The sequence below is a fragment of the Nanorana parkeri genome, unplaced genomic scaffold, assembly GCF_000935625.1.
Source record: "Nanorana parkeri isolate BGI_ZX_2015 unplaced genomic scaffold, ASM93562v1 scaffold494, whole genome shotgun sequence".
NCBI classification, from domain to species: domain Eukaryota; kingdom Metazoa; phylum Chordata; class Amphibia; order Anura; family Dicroglossidae; genus Nanorana; species Nanorana parkeri.
The window spans coordinates 331,153-349,867 of record NW_017306762.1 but is presented as its reverse complement, the minus strand read 5'-3'; the positions used below and the strand labels follow the sequence as shown (position 1 = coordinate 349,867).

The window sequence follows — 18,715 nt, the reverse complement described above, 5'->3', positions numbered from 1 at the left end:
TACATGAGCTGGAAGCAACATATCGGCTTGTCATAACAATCCACTCTCACTCTTCTTGTGCTAGGCAAGGCGAAAGAGATGTTTTTATGAACAGTAATAAAGTTCAGCCTGTCTAAAGAACGATATGGCGAGTTCTCAGACTAGAGAACACCTTTTAGCTCAGCCATTGAAATAACTTTCACATGATAACAGGTAATTGGACATTTACTAATCTCGTAAAATAATTTTATGGGGACATTGCGCTACTACAGTAGTGTATCCAATATCATTCATAATCCTGTCTCTGGTGGTATAAATTATTGTATACCTACTGATAAAGTATGTTTTCATAATATAAATTTGTTGTACTCTAAATGTTGGTTATCATTAAATAAATACTAATAAAAAGCCAAGACTATCCTTATTTATGGTTAGAAGTCAATGTATCATAAAACAATGAAGTATATGATAATTATGGTCATCAGTTTCATAAATCATGGAAATAAAAATGAACAGTTATGAAAATCCAAACCCTGGGACTGACGGTACAAATCAGAGGCCATTTACAATGGTGTCATTTCTAGCATCTGCACATGTTAATGCCAGTCTTCTCACACTATGAACTTGTAGAAATCCACATATATTGTTTTTCCTGTACTGCTAATAGTTGCACACATATAAAGTGCAGGACTATAATTTTTTTTAATATAAAGTCAATTGTTGATTATATGGGAACCATGGAAACAATCAGCAACTGCAATAAGCGAATCTACCATCTTAGAATAAACGTGAGAAATGACTAAATTACATTCTGCAAATATTTTAAAAGAATAACCATACAAAAAGGCTCATCTGTGACCTGCACAAGGTCATGAGACATCATATACATTAACAGGATATAGGCAAGGCTCTCCAGGGTCACAGCTTATTGGCTTAGCCACCACAGCAAACAGTTACCTAGGTCTATTGTTCCTCCAGTGACCTGGATGCATCAGTCTGCAGTGAGTCTGACCCTCCCCTAAACTAGGATCCAGCCATACAGAGATCTCCTCATGCCTGCCTGGAAATCAGAGTTTTGCCATCAGGAACGCCCCTCTCTACAAGACAGACTTTACGGCAATAGGACTTTCACGAAACCTCAATGTACAAACCTTTGTCCCTGGCATTCCATCAAGCTAGCAGACTTTTCTTCTGTTACAGAAGAGACACATGGCTGAACACATAGAAAGCCATCTCAAAACTCGTCGCCTATTCTGTGGCTCACTCCATGAATGCAATTATTGAAGGCACTATCAACAACCAGCATAATACAAAGAGCGGAGCGGCTGGAGACGAAAGGCAAGGACGTGACAATTGAAGACATAGTGAAAGCAGTGGCATAAAAAGAGCAGAGAAGCTGTGTGCAGTGAAGCTTACAGTTTAAAAAGCAAGGTAAACATTGCCTTCTCCTACAACAGCAACAATCTGTTTAAAATCTTTCCAGTAACGAGTGGAAGCAGCATAGTGACAGATGAACTGACTGCTACAATGAATGAAACACAAGTTCCCATAGTCAATGCATTGTCTAAGGTGAATACTATCAGTGAACCTGCATTATTATACCCACAAATTCAGACTTTTAGCTAGGAGAAGCATGCACACTCACACCCACAACATGCAGAAGATAAGATCTATTTTACCATAGGTGCAATTACAGCAAAGCCGAAAGATGAAGAGAATTTCCATCGCCCCAGCATCCGGCCATGTCTCGTCCCACTCCCCATCACCAGCCGGCACAAGCCAATCTGCTGGCTTCAGCACAACAGCAGTCACCTAACATGCAGGCTCACATATACACAGAGACATGCACTCCATGCAATGAGGAGGGGTGGGAAGGACTGAGCAGGAGGAGTCAGGCTGAGAGGAGTGTTCAAGGTGGACATCGTTTTGTGCTGCAACAAAAGCTTTTCCCCAATGTCACAGAATCAATAGCAACAGCAGCGGAGATCTATGGTGAAAGAGAACCTTCAGATCCAATGCTGAATCAATGATGTCATAAAGAATGAACATCAATTTTACTAGGAAGGATAAAACAATAAACAGGACTCTATAATACCAGGATGTAAGGATAATAATGTTGAATATACATTAGGTATACTATTGCGCTGTGTAGCCACAATAGTGCAGCTGTATTTTTAGATGCACTGACAGTTCATTTAAAATGAATGGGCTATCTTCAGGCCCCATTCACACAGGGTGATCTGGAAATCCAGCGGCAGGAACCTATGGAATCCTGTGGCAGGAATGCCAGGTGTCCTCGTTCAGATGCGGCTGCTGTATCCATTTAAGTAAATGACTGGGTAATATCTGTAAGTGGCAGTCCGCATGTAATCTTATAGGATACAAATTACATGCAGTCTGGAAAAGATTCCTGTCGCTAGACGCAGGATAGATGGGTCCAGCCACATTCATCTATCCCAAACCGCATGTAATCATATCACATACAATCACATGTGGACTGCCGCTTACAGATGCGGCCGCTGTCACCTGGTCTTTAACTTCAATGGGTACAGCGGCCACATGTGAACAGGACACTTAAGATTCCTGCCACAAAAATGTGTTGGTTCTTGACGCAGGAATCCAAGATCGCCCTGTGTGAATGGGGCCTAAAGGAGGCCATACACTTTACAACCATCGCAAGACCTTAGTCTTGCAATGGTTGTAAAGTAATTAAAAAAACGTACGATCTACCCATCTTGGACAGGCGGATCGTACTCGTAATCATCGCAAGCCCGCCCCCCGAGGAGTAAAAACGGTCGCACGCCTTCCATACACTTTGCGATTATCGTACGATCGCGGGATTTCCCGCGATTATCGTGCGATAATCGCACAGTGTATGGGCACCTTAACACAACCTTTGTTAACAAGTGTGCACTGCAACCATATGAACTAGATCAAGATATAGCGAGAGCACATTGAGGGCTTGCTCACCCCATCTCCAGACCAGCTCTGGATGCTGTTCTGCAAGTGCAGTCATGTGTGTTTTTCACACATTTCTTTGGTCTTAATTGATTTTGCTTGGGTTTTAGACGTGCTCAAGTGTATTTTTGTGCGTTTGCATGTGTTTTTACGTGTTCTAGACCAGAAACTATTTAAAAAAAAAAAAAAAAAGCTCTGGAACTGAGTGCATTAGAGAGAACTAGCCTCATTTTCACCACTGAAATTACTGTGTATGAGTTTTTGGTCCAGATGAAAATAACTTTCTGGTCTGGAGATGGTGTGAACAAGCCCTGAAACTAAAACAAGGAAGCTTCTGTTGCCGATATTTTCCAGCATTCTGGGAATGTTTAGTTGGGCGAGTGTAAAATTGTTGCAAAAATAATGAGAACACTCACAGCAACACTGTTTACATGACGCTTTCCTACACTCATTATCGCCATCTAGGGGCGCTATTGCTACGCAAGTTGCAACCGCCCAGCTTTATGCCAGACGGAACTTTATAAATAAAGCCCTATGGGTGTTTTGTAATCAACTTGGGAATGATCAATCCTTCTGCACAATTTACACTGAGACTATTAAACAAAAAACATAGAGGTGTATTTATTTAAACTGGAGCAGACAGAATCTGCAGCAGCTGTGCATGGTAACAAGTCAGCTTCTCTCTTTCATTTTCAAAGCTTTACTGAATAAACTAAAGATAGAAACTGAGTAGTTTCCATAGGCAGCTGCTCCAGTTTTGATACATTTCCTCATAGTGACTACTAGAACCCTATAATCCACCTATATGTCAGACAGAGCCCGCAGGGGAATGCTATATTTATGAAAAATACTATATAGTCTTTAGTAGCACTATATCATGTTTTATCTTTTTTTTTTTCTTCCATATATTAAACAATCCACACAAGAGGAGCAACATTTCCAGTGACCAATCAGATGTCAGCTTTCTGCCAATAAACCTATTCATTGAATGATGAATTTAATTCAATGAGTTAAATTAGTAGCCATTGCTTTTTTGGGAATTTTGCAATTTGTGCTTTAAAATATTGAAGCCCCAAAGTGCAAATTAAACAATGCAACAGTGCTAGGTATGTATATAACTGGCTTTATAACAGGAGATAACTCATGCTTGGGTGCTCCTTAGGCATTGAAAGGGTGCTTGTGCTAGCCAGGGAGGCCAGTGTAGTTATTAGTAATCAGAACACTATTATCCAACGCTCACAAAATGACATAGCCAGTAAATACTGAAGTGACCTTGAAAAATACGTATTTCCGACAACAGCTCGGGGTAGCCCAACCCAAACAGCAGATGTTCACATCTCTAAACACCGAGCGGGAAATGGTGATCACAGGATGAGAGAATAAAGTGAGAGGAATAGGCTGGAAGATACAAAGCCATGACATCACACAGGTAGTGGAGCGATCAGTACCTTCCATGGTGACAGAAGTCGGCAGCTCCTTTGAGTCCTTCGGTCCTTTCACCTTCAGATCCTGAAAAAGAAAGCTGGACTCAGACAAAGCAAATAAAACTACCATGAAGTAACTTTAAGCTGGAAATCTTGCACATTTATATGGCATTGCACTGAAACAGATTAGAAGAAGAAACATACTTAAACATATATGGTTTCCTAAGAATGAACTACAAGTTCCAGAAATTCTCCATCTGATGCAACATGCCTATATGTATAAATTTACAAGGACCGAGCAGACACAGTTCAGGTTGTGTCATTGCCCCAGGATGTACCACACTTATAATGTGATGGAGCAAGGGACCTGATCTTTCAGACATTGATACCTGCAGTGTTTGGAGGTGTCCATAGATGCTGGTCCATTTACTGGTCTTCCATAAACAGAAGGGAACAGTATGCATAGCACTCATTTTCACACTATGCCAACACATATCAGCTGAATGCAGAAATACTTGAAGATTGTCACAGAATGTCTTGAGCAGTTGACATTCATTTAACAAATCATTGACAAATCATTTTAAACACAGAAAGACTGTCCTGTGTCAGATTCTGCCTGATCAGCTATTGTTGAGGCATCAGGAGCTTTGGCACTTAACAGGTAACAATCTCTCTAGTGTGTTCTCCAAATAGCGCATAGAAAAGAAATGCCAAGCAGCTTGTTTACTTATAAAAAGGGATGGGAGACCTTAGGGCCAATTCACGATTTAATACAAGCCTAAGACACGCTATTTTCAGCCATGTGACAGTCATTTTCAAATCTCATAGGACTCATCTAAAAATAACTGACACTTCTTTGAAAATAAAGATCTTTATTCTGGTTTGTTAGCTCTGTGCATTGGAGCCTCTTGTGTGTGTGCCAAACAATAAAACTAAAATAATTATCAAAGAGAAGCTCATTCATTCATGAACAGCAAGGGAGGTGCACAAGAGGGAGGAAATCAGTTTACTGAACGTGCAGTGATCTGTCCCTTCCATGTGCACAATTTTCAGAAGTCTTCTGTTGCCCAGTATGTACTTATATGTTGTTCCACAGTCTCTATGTAACCTTGTTATTGATCCAGTCACTTTTATATATCCACAATTCAGAGTTAAGTGGTATGTGTCTTTCACATATTAAGCCTGTGCAGCCAAGATCTCTGGGTTTTTTGTTCTCCAAATTTCAGAAGCAGGTTTTACTTAGGTTCCCTTTGGTGCCTGGCAAGGATCAGTGAGAGGGTAATTGTTTAATTCCCTTGCAGCAAAAGGTCCTTCCCATTCGCACCTGCCTTATTTAACAGAAGCTAACTTTTTTCTATAAATTGGTGCTGCCCATTAATTCACATTGGCAAAACTTATAACATGGCTGCTTCCATCGTGCCTTGGAGACAGGTCCACTTTTTCTGCTTATAATACTTTTAAGCATAGATATCGAAATTTATCTGGTTTACAATATGATATTGCTGACTGTGGTCAAAATATGCTGACCTCGTCTAGAGAAATGTCAAAGACATCAAGTGAGCGGGCCAAGTGCTGTAAACTACACGAGTTGTGGAAACCTGACCTAAGGAAGCATAAATTGTGCCACACTCTAGGGTGTTCTCATTGAGATACTCGATCCATAAGTTAAGTAACCTTCACTTCTCCTTATTGTACCAAATAATGGACTGTAATTGTTACACCTAATTACAACTGCTCTGCTTCCACAAGAGTTGGAATGAAGCCAGGCAGGGCTTTCAAGGTTTAAAAAAAAAAAGAGAAAAAGGATATGTGACATCATATATAGACATTTGTATAAAAAATACCTAGATCTAGGCAATAAGATGAAGTCCAATTCAGATTCATCGTAAGAGATGTTACTGCTCTGGAATAAGTGACCAACCCATAAGGCAGAGAATGGCGGCTTTCATTAGAAGCGTCTGTGGTTAGGATTTTGTCCTTGTGACAGGTTCCTTTTAATATGCATCCATCCAGTTCCATCTAGTCCATTCAAATTCATTTTATGTATGAATGATCTATATAAAATCCTTACACAACATAAGGAAGCACAATTTTTCTGATCAGTTCCGCGTTGTTATTAGAAATAACAATCCACCTCAGTAAATGACATACCATGACAATTGATATTCCTCTAGCTGCCCGCATTGCTGATTGCTAAAATGAACCATGCACCAAATCCATCTATCCTAAGCTGTGCGTGTAATCACTAATATCTGACCAGTGTTTAAGTGCTTTCTCAATAGGGAAGTTGAGAAGTGCGATGTCCTAGCAGTGAACTCAAACATGTTCCCAGTTCTGTATGTTAAATAATGTTATATGATGGATAAAACTGGGTTACAATTTTGCAATACAATACAATTCCAGAATGTTCCCTCGATTTTCTAATAGTTAAAGGGGTCAAGTTGATGATCAATTTCAACCGAATAAAATTGACGGAGCAGGATAGAAACTCTGAATGTAGTTTTTGTTCAGGAAACTCCATTCAATTCCAAAATCGAATGTTGGAATCAAACAAAACTTTGAACATTTGTCAAGTCCCTGATAGCACTATCGAATGTTCTGATAAGAGTTTTTATATGAATGTTCATACGAAAATCTACCACTGTATATCCACCTTTAGGCTGCCCATAAGACAGCCTATAGACACTGGCTATTTGTGTACACACAAAGTGACTGACCGCAGGGAAAACTATCTGTGGAGTTCTCTGTTTTTTAACCCCCAACAGCTGACCAGCCCCAACTGCAAGCAATTACAATCATGAGATCTGTCTGTAAGTGGTCAAATCTGGCAACTGTCATCTCATATCTATAGATACCGTAAAAGCTAAGTTCACCTTTAGGACCATGTTTCATGTTACACCCACATCCAGAGTGGGGAGGGGTTCGTTTTTATTGCAGTTCATGTATTCCTTAAGGAGATTTACCCTCTCTAGTTGTCCTGGTGACTAAATCTAAAATTTTGGGTTGTCACCAGAACAGGAATAAATGGGAAAACCTCCAATGGGGACACTAGCTCTGGTGGCCCTGCTGGCCACCAGGGACTTCTCTCACTTTGGAATGATTTCTTCTGACTTCTTGTGGCTACCATTGATTATAACCCTCCCTTACTCTATCCAAAACTAAAAGTTCAGTTCTACTTTAATAGCCAGCAACACCCTCTATGTGCCATACATATTCAAACTATGCTAAAAAATACATTGCATCTCTTTTGGCATAAATGCTACAAAGCTTCCAACAGAGAGAATTCTTCCTCTAAAGCTTTACAGAGATAATTCTTTTGCGTTGAAATACTGCACAGTTAGGCCTGGCAGGTATATGAAATCATAAACCATCACAGGTGCAAAACGTAGTTCATGACATTAGTATCCCACCAAGAAAATATACTGCGGCTATTAAGCTCTTTCAATTATATACACTATAGTACTACTCCTTCATATGTCACCATCATTCAATGCAAACAGTTCAAACTATCAAGTCCACATTACAATTCCACTTATCTGGGATGACCATATCTTATTATGCCAAGTCATAGACAAACTCTCTTGTTTGAGGGTAAACTTGCTATGTTCCATTTGATTGTTCAAATTAGGGGCCCTTCCAGCCACCATAGAGGGAAATGGTTCAGTTAAGTCCATCGCATACCATCATTTTATAGCCATCGGATTTAATTTCTCCCACATTTAGACACATTCAAGATTTCCTGGATAAGGGACTGAAACACTCCAGATGATAAACAGGTGCGTGTTGTCTGTATAGATATTAAAACGATGATAATGTTTTTGTAGGTATAGTTTCAAATAAATATGTTTATGTTAAGACAGTCTTGTTCTTAACAGTGTTGCACATATGGTGGTGTATGATGTTGGTTCTTTGGCACTGCAAAGCTATAATGGTATGTGCACTTTTACCAATATTTATTTGTGTTTTTGTATCCTCAGATGTGAGCTGGCACTCAATTGCCTATCGCATACCACAGAAATATACCTGTCCTGCCAGAAATGCACTTAGCCCTTAAATTTCCTAATGTGGACTGACATCGCAAAACCCTGCCCAGTTTTCTTTTGCTAAACTACTCAATTCATTCCACCATCTTCATCTCCAAAGCATAGACACTCATTAACTTGTAGTCCCAAGGTAAGAACCAAGAGGGCTAAATAGTCTCTTTGAGATAACACAGGACGTGCACAGAGGACATGGAACAGCTTTGACTTCCTGACAAGAACTTAAAAAAAAGATACGGTGACTGTCAAAAGTATTCACTACCCTTGGTATTTTTCTTATTTTATTGCATTACCAGCAGGAATTACAATGGATTTTTGGGGGGGATTTGCATCATTTGATTTACACAAACGCCAGCCACTTTGAAGTTGCAAAATATTCTTTATATGCTTAGGGGTCATTGTTCTGCTGGAAGGTGAACCTCCATCCCAGTCTCAAATCTCCGGCAGACTGAAACAGGTTTCCCTCAAGAATTTCCCTGTATTGAGTGCCATCCATAATTTCCTAAATTGTGACAGTTTGACAGTCCCTGTTGAGAGGCCTTGGGTTTGCGGCATACATAGCATTTTCCTTGAAGGGCAAAAAGCTTAACTTTAGTCTCATCTGGCCAGAGTACCTTCTTCCATATGTTTGGGGAGTCTCCCAGATGCCTTTTGGTGAACAGCATATGTGTTTGCTCATTTTTTTCTGTAAGCAATGGCTTTTTTCTGGCCACTCTTCCATGAAGACCAACTCTGTGGAATGTACAACTTAAAGTGGTCCCATGGATAGATACTCAAATCTCCACTGTGGAGTTGTGCCGCTCCTTCAGGGTTATCTTTGGTCTCTGTTGCCTCTCTGATTAATGTCCTTCTTGCCTGGTCCATTAGTTTTGCTGGGCGGCCCTCTCTTGGCAGGTTTGTTGTGGTGCCATATTCTTTAAATTTTTTAATAATGGATTTAATGGTGCTTCGTGGGATGTTCAAAGTTTCGGGTTCTTTTTTTTATAACCCAACCCTGATCTTCACTTGTACACAACTTTGTCCCTGACCTGTTTGGAGAGCTCTGTAGTCTTCATGGTGCCGCTTGCTTGGTGGTGCCCCCAGCTCAGTGGTGTTGCAGACTCTGGGGCCTTTCAGAACAGGTGTATATATACTGAGATCATGTGACTCTTAGATTGCACACAGGGGGTCTTTATTTAACTAATGATATGAAATCTGAAGGTAATTGGTTACACCAGATCATATGTAGGGGCTTCATAGCAAAGGGGGTGAATATATATGCAGCAGCACTTTTCTGTTTTTTTTGTTTTTTTTTAAACAAGTTATTTTCTTGATTTCACTTCACCATTTTAGTCTATTTTGTGTATATCCAGTACATGTAATCCAAATAAAATTCATTTTAATTCCAGGTGGTAAAATAGCAAAATAGGAAAAGTGCCACGGGGGTAAATACTTTTGCAAGCCACTGTATCATAAAATGTTTCTAATTACATATTTAACAGACCAAAATTGACCAAATAAAATAAGGTAATTGTTAGAGTTTAAGTACACTTTAATCACTTCGGGATTTCCTATGTATCTCCTGGTCTGAAGTGGTTAAAAGAAGCTTGGGCTGCAGCACACATACAAACCCACAAAGTGCTCATGTGTATGCAAACAACCACTGCGCAATACATATTGGACATAGCTGCACAAACTGGAGTGAGCAAAATAATTCTAGGTCCCTCATTTATGTTTAACAGTAAGCTGATGCGTTATAAAGGCATTAGTTGCCTATTGATAATTTTGGGTGTCGTCATTTTTTGCCATTTCATAGGCACATGCAGTTTTGAGTCTTCTAATTACTAGTCACAACTATTTTTTTGTACAAACAAATTGGGATTATATTGTGCTTTTGTGCACTAAAGTTCATTTTAGTGTATTTTTTAGTATAGGTTTGATAACCAGTTGCGCAAATATCATGCAGCATAAAAAGTTGCAACTATGACCTTTTTACTCTACAGGGCCTCTGCAGTCAGAAATATATATAGAGAGGCATTTATCAAAACTGGAGCAGACAAAATCTGGAGCAACTGTGCACTGCAACCAATCGCCTCTCTTTCATTTGCAAGTCTTAACTGAACAGAGATGCTGATTGGTTGCATGGGCAGCTGCTCCAGATTCTTTCTGTTCCAGTTTTAATAAATTCCCTTCAGAGTTTTGCGGCTTTTAGCAATTTGCTAGCCAAAAAAACAGATTTTAACAAGTGTGTGAAATGGTTAATATGAGATACGGAGGAGAAAATAAAAAAAAATAAAAAAGATTCAAACAGTGATTGAGCCCCATGAAAATGTATACATTTTAATGAAGTGTACAAAAACCTCCTTTCAAGCTGATATGACTTTCATCTGATCTCACCTGCTAATTACAATGTGATGCTGTCAGCATAGAAGGAATTCACATTTACGGAGCCGGGTCATGTGACACCGTCATCCAGCACTGCATGATATTGTGTAATAACTGTGTTCAAATGATTTCACTACACACATTATGGTCAGTGGAAGTGCAATTACTGCCAGCTGACTCCATGCATATCAACAGGCAGCAATCTCCCTCTGGCAGCTTTCCACCTAGCGCACACCAAGCCGTTAACGATGCAAAAGCTACTGTAATAAAATTGGAAATAACGCTAAAGAAATATCCTCAAGTACTGTACTTAAAGTGTATTTATAATATAGACTTTGAAACGTTCTATACTGGAGAGGATCAACTATTTCCTACATTTTGAAAGCAGCATAAAGACTTGAATACTTGACAGCTGAGTCACTGATCTTCAAAGGAGAGGGTTCTACTTCTTCTAAACAGAGATCCCCCTATTATTCCTTCTGTATATCTACAGGTGAAACTCTAATAATTAGAATATCGTGCAAAAGTAATTGCAGTAAGTGCTGCAAAAGGGGCCCAAACCAAGTACTAAGTACATATGCATGCTTGTACTTTTCAGAGGTCCGATATTGTTCTATGTACAATCCTTGTTTTATTGATTGGATGTAATAATCTACTTTTTTGGGGTTGTGGATTTGGGGTTCTTGGGGTTTTCATGAGCTGTAAGCCATAATCATCACAATTATGACAAATCACGGCTTGAATTATCTTGCTTTGTGGGTAATGAGTCTATCTCATATATTAGTTTCACCTTTTAAGTTGCATTAGTGAAATAAATGAACTTTGCACGATATTCTAATTATTCGAGTTTCACCTGTATGTAGGGTGACGACATCGGCATGGGGATGTGAACAACAGAGGTACTTCTGCAGCGTACAAAGTGTATGGAAAGCCAGAGACCGTACAAAAGTACAAGCAATCATTTCCACATCTTTCAGAACTGTTTTTAGTAATTGTGTGGGATAATATAACAAAGCATGACATTTGTAAAGCCATTTATACTTGTCAGTGTTTTATTATTCTGGGACAATTCACTACTGAACCTAGCCAAAATGCTCATTACACTCAGGGAATGTAAGCCAGGCAGGTGTGTCTGAATTGCTTTGCTCCTCATCCATACAAGTCAATGTGAATGCTAAAGAATCTTGAAGAAACTCGTAAGGAATTCAAAGCAAATCCCAAGCTTACCATGTCATATCATAAGTTCAAGGGAAAAAAAAGCTCAATGCATTTAAATGAAGAGTTTTTCAAGGACTTCGTCCATGCAGCAGAATGCATGTTAGGGTTTTTTGCCCACTTTATTCATCCAAACATTAGCATATACACAACAACAAATACAATCGTCTTTCAGCCTCCTGGCTATTTTTGTCACACAGCTGTTTGTTTCTCCTGAGCACTTCCTCAGTCTCAGCTTCTCTGCTTAAATGGTTCCTTCAGTCAACAGACTGGACCTCTCGTCTGCTCGTATACAGATTTGCTACTTGCTTAGATCAGACAGAGAAAACCCCTTCCCTTCACAAGCTAATTCCCACTCTCAGACATCAGTCTGGTTCAGTGGCCAGTCTGAGTCTGGGCAGGCCAGACAGGCATGGGCACACTCTCCACATGTGTCAGGCTTCAAGGTACTCCCACAGCACATAGGAGCAATGGCTGACTAGAGAATACTCTGTTTTGTGGACAACCCCCACCTGTCTCCAATATATATGCATATATTTATTATGCCCGCTGTATCAGTTCATCCATTAATAACAGTTTACTCTCCAAGCTATCTGAATTGAAGACTTTTTTGATTTTTAAGAGAAATGCAGCAATTATACAAAAAAATATTAAGATATCAGCTTATATCCATAGGCCCTCAACTCATTTTTTTTTAAAAGGTACCAAAATAAATGAGTCAGTGTTTATTTACCACAGTATTCCCTGAATATGACAATTGCATCTCTATAGGTTGAACTCGATGGACTTTGTGTCTTTTTCAACCAGACTAACTATGTAATGTTTTCTCTGACTTCCTGATATACGAGGTGCTAGTATGATCTCTGGCATAATATTCTGGAGAACTCAGTCCAAATGCTCTGCTGACCTCAATACACCAAGGTCCATCACAACAGCAGGGTGCACAAACGTCCATTATCATAGCACCAGGTATAATTTTAGGCACTTTACTTTTACTGTTATTATCTGTGCGAAAAAGTGAAATGACAGCACAGTGACTTAGTGGTTTGCACTTCTGCCTTGCAACACTAAGGTCCTTGGTTTGTTGTGTCCATAGGACACTGCATGTTCTCCCTGTGCTTTGCTGTGGGTTTCCTCCAGGTACTTCAGTTTCCTCACACATTCCAAAGAGAAGCTGGGAGGTTAATTGGCTTATGTGTAAACTTAGTCCTGTCAACAGTAGATATAGTGCTTTGAGTCCCCAGGGAGAAATATATAATAAACAAAAATTAAATACATGGATTACATTTTTTTTTTGTTAGGCCCACTTGCTCGCCCAGTATTATTTAAGTGTTGTAATACAGCTGTATTTTTTTAAAATTATGTCCCCTTAATTCTGAAGAACAAAGTAACAGTAAAGTGATTTAAAGCAGGACTACACCCGTCTAACTAAGGCCATCTTGGCCTCTATTTGGATTGCAGTTGCCATTGGTTGGTTAGTATGGCTAACTAACCATTTCTGAAATCGACATTTGACTATGCTTGGGGGAAGCCTAGGTATAATTGAACGAGGGTTCGTGCCAGAAATAAAACATTTTGCACAAAAATTGTACAATGTATGGTCAACTTTAGACTTGAAAATAACTTGATATACATTAAATTGGTGGGTAAAGTTCCTCTTTAACAATTATAAATGAGGTGCCAAGATAAAACCCACTACACAATTACAAAGAGAAAAAAAACAATCAAAATAAATAAACTACACAGCCAAGTGTACAGTCCGAAAATGTAAACACGGACATGAACATGTGAGCAAGAAAAGGAGGTCTTGAATGAAGGCTGTGTTAAAAAACAAAAAAAAATTATATATATATATATATATTATATACACACATACACACACTGGTATATATATCTTGAACATAAAGTTTACATATACTGAGCACTTCATTCAAGGCCTCTCTTCTTAATCCCATGTTCGTATTAACAATTATAGACACAGCAGCTTATGATTACATGTTCTTTTCATTCTTACCTCTGAGATTTTAGTGAACTGGTTATTACATTGGCTACACTTCTCAGCAGTCTCCAGGGCAAACTTGTAGTTATCCACAAAGGCCTTGTATACTCCCAGCTGGCTGACCTGATAAAGAAAATGGAAAAGCGAAGGTCATACACAAAGTTATAAAATATTTGATTACCAGCTACATATATCTCCTCCTTTTGTGGTGTTCCTTTAGTGTAATCCATCCATTCGGACTGAAGTGGAATCTGCCTGGGTTTCTATGACAACAGGTTTGGACAGTGGTTTAGAGAAGCCAGAGACTCGTATCACTTCACCCCTGGAGTGGCCCTCTACAAGGTCATAATATATTCTAGGAGGACCATGACAATACTATTTATTCCTCGAATAGCGATAGAAATGGACATAACGACACTACACGTTATTTTTCTGTGTTTTCAGTTTAGGAAAATGTAGACAAAAAAATATATAATGAAATAGTGGCTGCTCAGCTCAGATGCATTTAGTGTGTGAACTATTTTTGGTCCAATGACCTTTAATTTCCCATTCCAGTCTTCCCATATGTACCCAAAAATGGCTGGGTAGTGGGGAGATCCAGGAGTTTGTGCTGGTCTGGAAACCTTTCAGAGAAACAGAGCAGGTCCCACCTCATATATACCATTAGAAAAAGAAAAAATACATTATATATATTTATAGTTTACAAATACAGTTGTTGAACACTTCCAAGTTATGTATAGTTTTGACACAAACTGTATGTGAAACATTTTATCTGCCAAATGATTTGTAATTGTGCTGAGCCAGTCTTTTGATCCAGACAGTCTAGCCAGGCTGATGACCTGACTTTTCTCTACCATGATAAATCAATACAGCTTGATCACTGATCTTCCCCAGCCTCTGAGTGGACAGCAAGGGAAACAATACACCAGTGAGGTCATCACTGTGCTCTTTCCTCCTGCAAGCATGTTCATACAGCTGACTGACAGCACAATGCTACGCAATACAACCCTGGCTGGCTGATTGTGATAACTTTCACAATCCCATTCTGAGTGCTATGTGCTGGGGTTACAAGAGGCTGATGTCAGGGCAGAGTTGTATATAAAATATATTTTATTAAATGTTTTTATATATACCTGGGCTGAAACTTAAGATGGCAGCATCTTGGTGTGACCCTGGCAGTGGAGGAGGCAGTGGAAAGTGGCAGCTTACTGCAGTGGTGCTTGAAGCATTTTCTTGTGGTATGTAAGTGTTTTAAAAAACAAATCGGCTAAAAAGGAAGTCTGAGTGAAACCTAATACAGAGTGGGGAAGCAAGCCCCCAGGGCACCCAGTGACTCACTTAAAAATCAAGCCTTTTTAATTAGCCAAAACTATTTCGGGAACAATAATTTGTGAAATAGGGAAATAAAACGGAACATTTTCTAGAAGTCAGAATGTACCGAGCCACAAGACTTCCTCCTGCAAAAAGGACAGCAAGCTTGAGAAGTGAATGAAATTGGATGGAAAAAGGAAGCTTTGCACAGTGGTAGGTAGCACATTGCTCCGGTTGTGCTCTGTCTGATCTAAATCGCATTGTGTATAAACATCACTTGTTTTCTGAGAAGCAAATGTCATAAAAGATCAGACTGCTGACATTGAGAAGCGACTTCAGGACATCAATATCATTACTTTCTTCTATTGTATTAGTGCTGTGAACACTTCCTACACTCACCTACAGAAGAATACCGCTCCAGCACAGCTTCTGTGTAACCTATTAGAAATACCAATGTTTTTCTCAAAAGTGTGCTCAAAGGGAACTTAAACTGAGGGAATTATGTAGGCCACCATTGCTAAATGGCGCCCTGCCCTTACAGTATAATTATGCAGAGAATAATGACATCAGCAGCACTCTCTACATCATTAAGGAGAGCCCAGTGCTGGAGCCAGATGAAGCGGTCTCTTCGTGTCACATGACCTGCATTGTTTGTGTTAGCAGCGGCCAGGCAACAGAAAATTTTTAGGAGGAGGTCACCCACGGCAACCTACACTGCCAAGCCCAAAAAAAGTCACCACCTGGATTTGGCTAAGCAAATAGGTAAGAGCCTTCCATTGGATAATTACTAGGTTCAGCAATGGTATGGCCCCAAAAAAATGAGGTCAGCTGCCTACCTGAATATACTGAATGACCAGGTTTCCATCAATGGATTTTATCTTCTCTGATGGCACAGACATATTCCAAGATGACAATGCCCGGATTCATTGGGCTCAAATTGTGAAAGAATAGTTCAGGGAGCATGAGACATCATTTTCACAGATGGATTGGCCACCACAGAGTCCAGACCTTAACCCCATTGAGAATCTTTGGGATGTGCTGGAGAAGACGTTATGCTGTGGTCCGACTCTCCCATCATCACTACAAGATCTTGGTTAAAAAAAAAAAATGAATGCAACTCTGGACAGGAATAAATGTTGTGACATTGCATAAGCTTATGAAAACAATGCCACAGCGAATGCATGCCGTAACCATAGCTAAAGGTGGTCCAACTAAATATTAGAGGAGTGTGTGACTTTTTTATTTTGCAGTAAATATAGGAAAAGGTTGATTAACGTTCTGATAAAGCCCCTAAGGAGGCGGGGCGAAACGCGTAAACAGGTGTTTGGAACAACCCATGACCCACATGAAAACAGATTGTTTATGCTGAATAAAGCACTGGAAAACATACCACGGATTGCAGACTATCTGATGCCTTAGCAGTAAAGAATAAAAAGAGGACTTTTGGCTTGGAGATCATTTGTGTGAGTCTTCCCATGCACCCAGAGAGAGACCCAGATTAAGACAGGAGATCATCATTGAGCCTACTTTTGATATTGTTACGGCATGTAACGGGAAGGAGTATCCACACTTTGGCAGTGTATTGATGATGGGTGTCTAATCGAGGAATCCTCTTGCAAACTCGAAATATTGTGTCCGATTACGAGGAAAACAGTAAGATCATACTTGCTCCTCATCTCTCTGGCTTGTGCAATGTGCACTTTGCGATATATGGAAGATTCAGCTACACTGATGTTTTCATCTGCAATTTAGCCACATATTTGCTTCATGTGATACTGATGTTCCTCCAACATGAAACTTTGTTTCTAAATGCAACTCTCAGCTTTGACTGCTCCCTCCACGTTATTAGAGTTAAGGCTAGGTTCACACCAGATGCAGTGCGTTCCGGGCCGATTCTGGCCAGAACGCACTGCATCGCATTGCGGCCGGCTCACTTTTATGGGGCAGGAGGGGGCGTGACGGCCATTGAAGTGAATGGCACCGTAGCCATGCCCTCCGGCCGCAATGCGATTGGCCGCACGGGATCGCAAGGCATATTGTGGTCTGGTCCGGTGCGATCAAAATGCGGCAAGCACTATTTTGATTGTGCCTGCGGTCCCGTGCGGTGTAATCAAAATAGTGCTTGCAGCATTTTGATCGCACCGGACCAGACCACAATGTGCCTTGCGATCCCGTGCGGCCAATCGCATTGCGGCCGGAGGGCATGGCTATGGTGCCATTCAAATCAATGGCCTGCCACGCCCCCTCCTGCCCGACAAAAGTGAGCTGGCCGCAATGCGATGCAGTGTGTTCTGGCCCAAATCGGCCCGGATGCACTGCATCTGATGTGAACCTAGCCTAAGAGTTTCACTACATAGGCTGAGGTGAGCGAACCTGGTATGTGTTCCCTCACCTCCCGATCTACTGAGCCGACCTGTGACAGTCTCATTGTCACAGGTCGGCTAGAACTATGGAGGTGAGTGAAAAGCACTCACCTCATAGTTCTCCTTTAAGCATTGTGACATATACAAGGAGAACTTATCAGAGCTATCTCCAATTGTTCAAATCCCTAGGATATTACTCATCTAGCAATTTGCTAGTATACTACCAGAGAAAGGTGATTCATTTACAACAAAACTGACATCTAATTAAGGTGGACTTTGCAATTATCAGCAGCGATGGCCATCAGTGATTTAAAATAACATAGGGGGTCTTGGAAACGGCATTGTTCCTATGCTTTTAATGTGTGATTTGATTGACAACGTTGCTAATTTTATTAGAGGTTTTCGTTTTGATGGTGCTGTGTTCATATTCTCTTCATGTATCATTTTTTTTTTTAGTATATTTAATAAAGTAAGTCATTTGGCTAATAATTATACACACTTGGTTGAAGTATAACTTCTTTATCCACCTTTCTGCTCTCTCAAAGGTGGTATTTGTTTAATTGATTGACATTCCATCTCATCACACAGCAAAAGCAGTCTTTATTCCACAGCTGATAGAATCAATATAGCAACTGCAAGTTTTGTTTGGACAAGGAACGTTTCTGAAACGCACACAGGGGTACTCACAAGAGGGGGAAGAGTTTGGAGAAGGCAGGAGAAGTGAACACTCTAGGACAACATAGCTGAATTCAAAAAATATCAGCGATTTTGGCCTAGATTGTTCACTTCTCCTAACTCTTCCCCCTCTTGTGAATAACCCTGATAGTATACGCTATGTTGATTTAATCAGTTGTGGAATAAAAACTGCTTTTAATACTGTATATAACAAGCTAGGGTGCTGATTTACTTTTCTATATTCATGTTGCCACGTGGAGAACCCCCATCAAAACACCTAGAGTGGAGCTAGCAAGGGCGAGCCAAATTTGGTTCAGTCAAGCTTTGCAACCCTTATATTTCTCTCAGTACAGGTTTCCTATAAAGAATAAGGGGTACATTATGCTT

At 40.0% G+C, this 18,715-nt stretch overlaps 1 protein-coding gene across 5 annotated transcripts in view; it reads right to left on the bottom strand.

Annotated features, from left to right (window-relative positions):
• The window catches only part of ABR (active BCR-related), a 306,836-nt gene that overhangs the window by 117,308 nt on the left and 170,813 nt on the right, over positions 1-18,715 (bottom strand). For all 5 annotated transcript variants that reach the window (XM_018561033.1, XM_018561031.1, XM_018561032.1 and 2 more), the window contains 2 exons: positions 13,995-14,102; positions 4,386-4,446 (listed from right to left, as the gene is read on the bottom strand). In XM_018561033.1, coding sequence (XP_018416535.1) covers positions 4,386-4,446; positions 13,995-14,102 — 169 coding nt within the window. The remainder of the gene's footprint in view (positions 1-4,385; positions 4,447-13,994; positions 14,103-18,715) is intronic.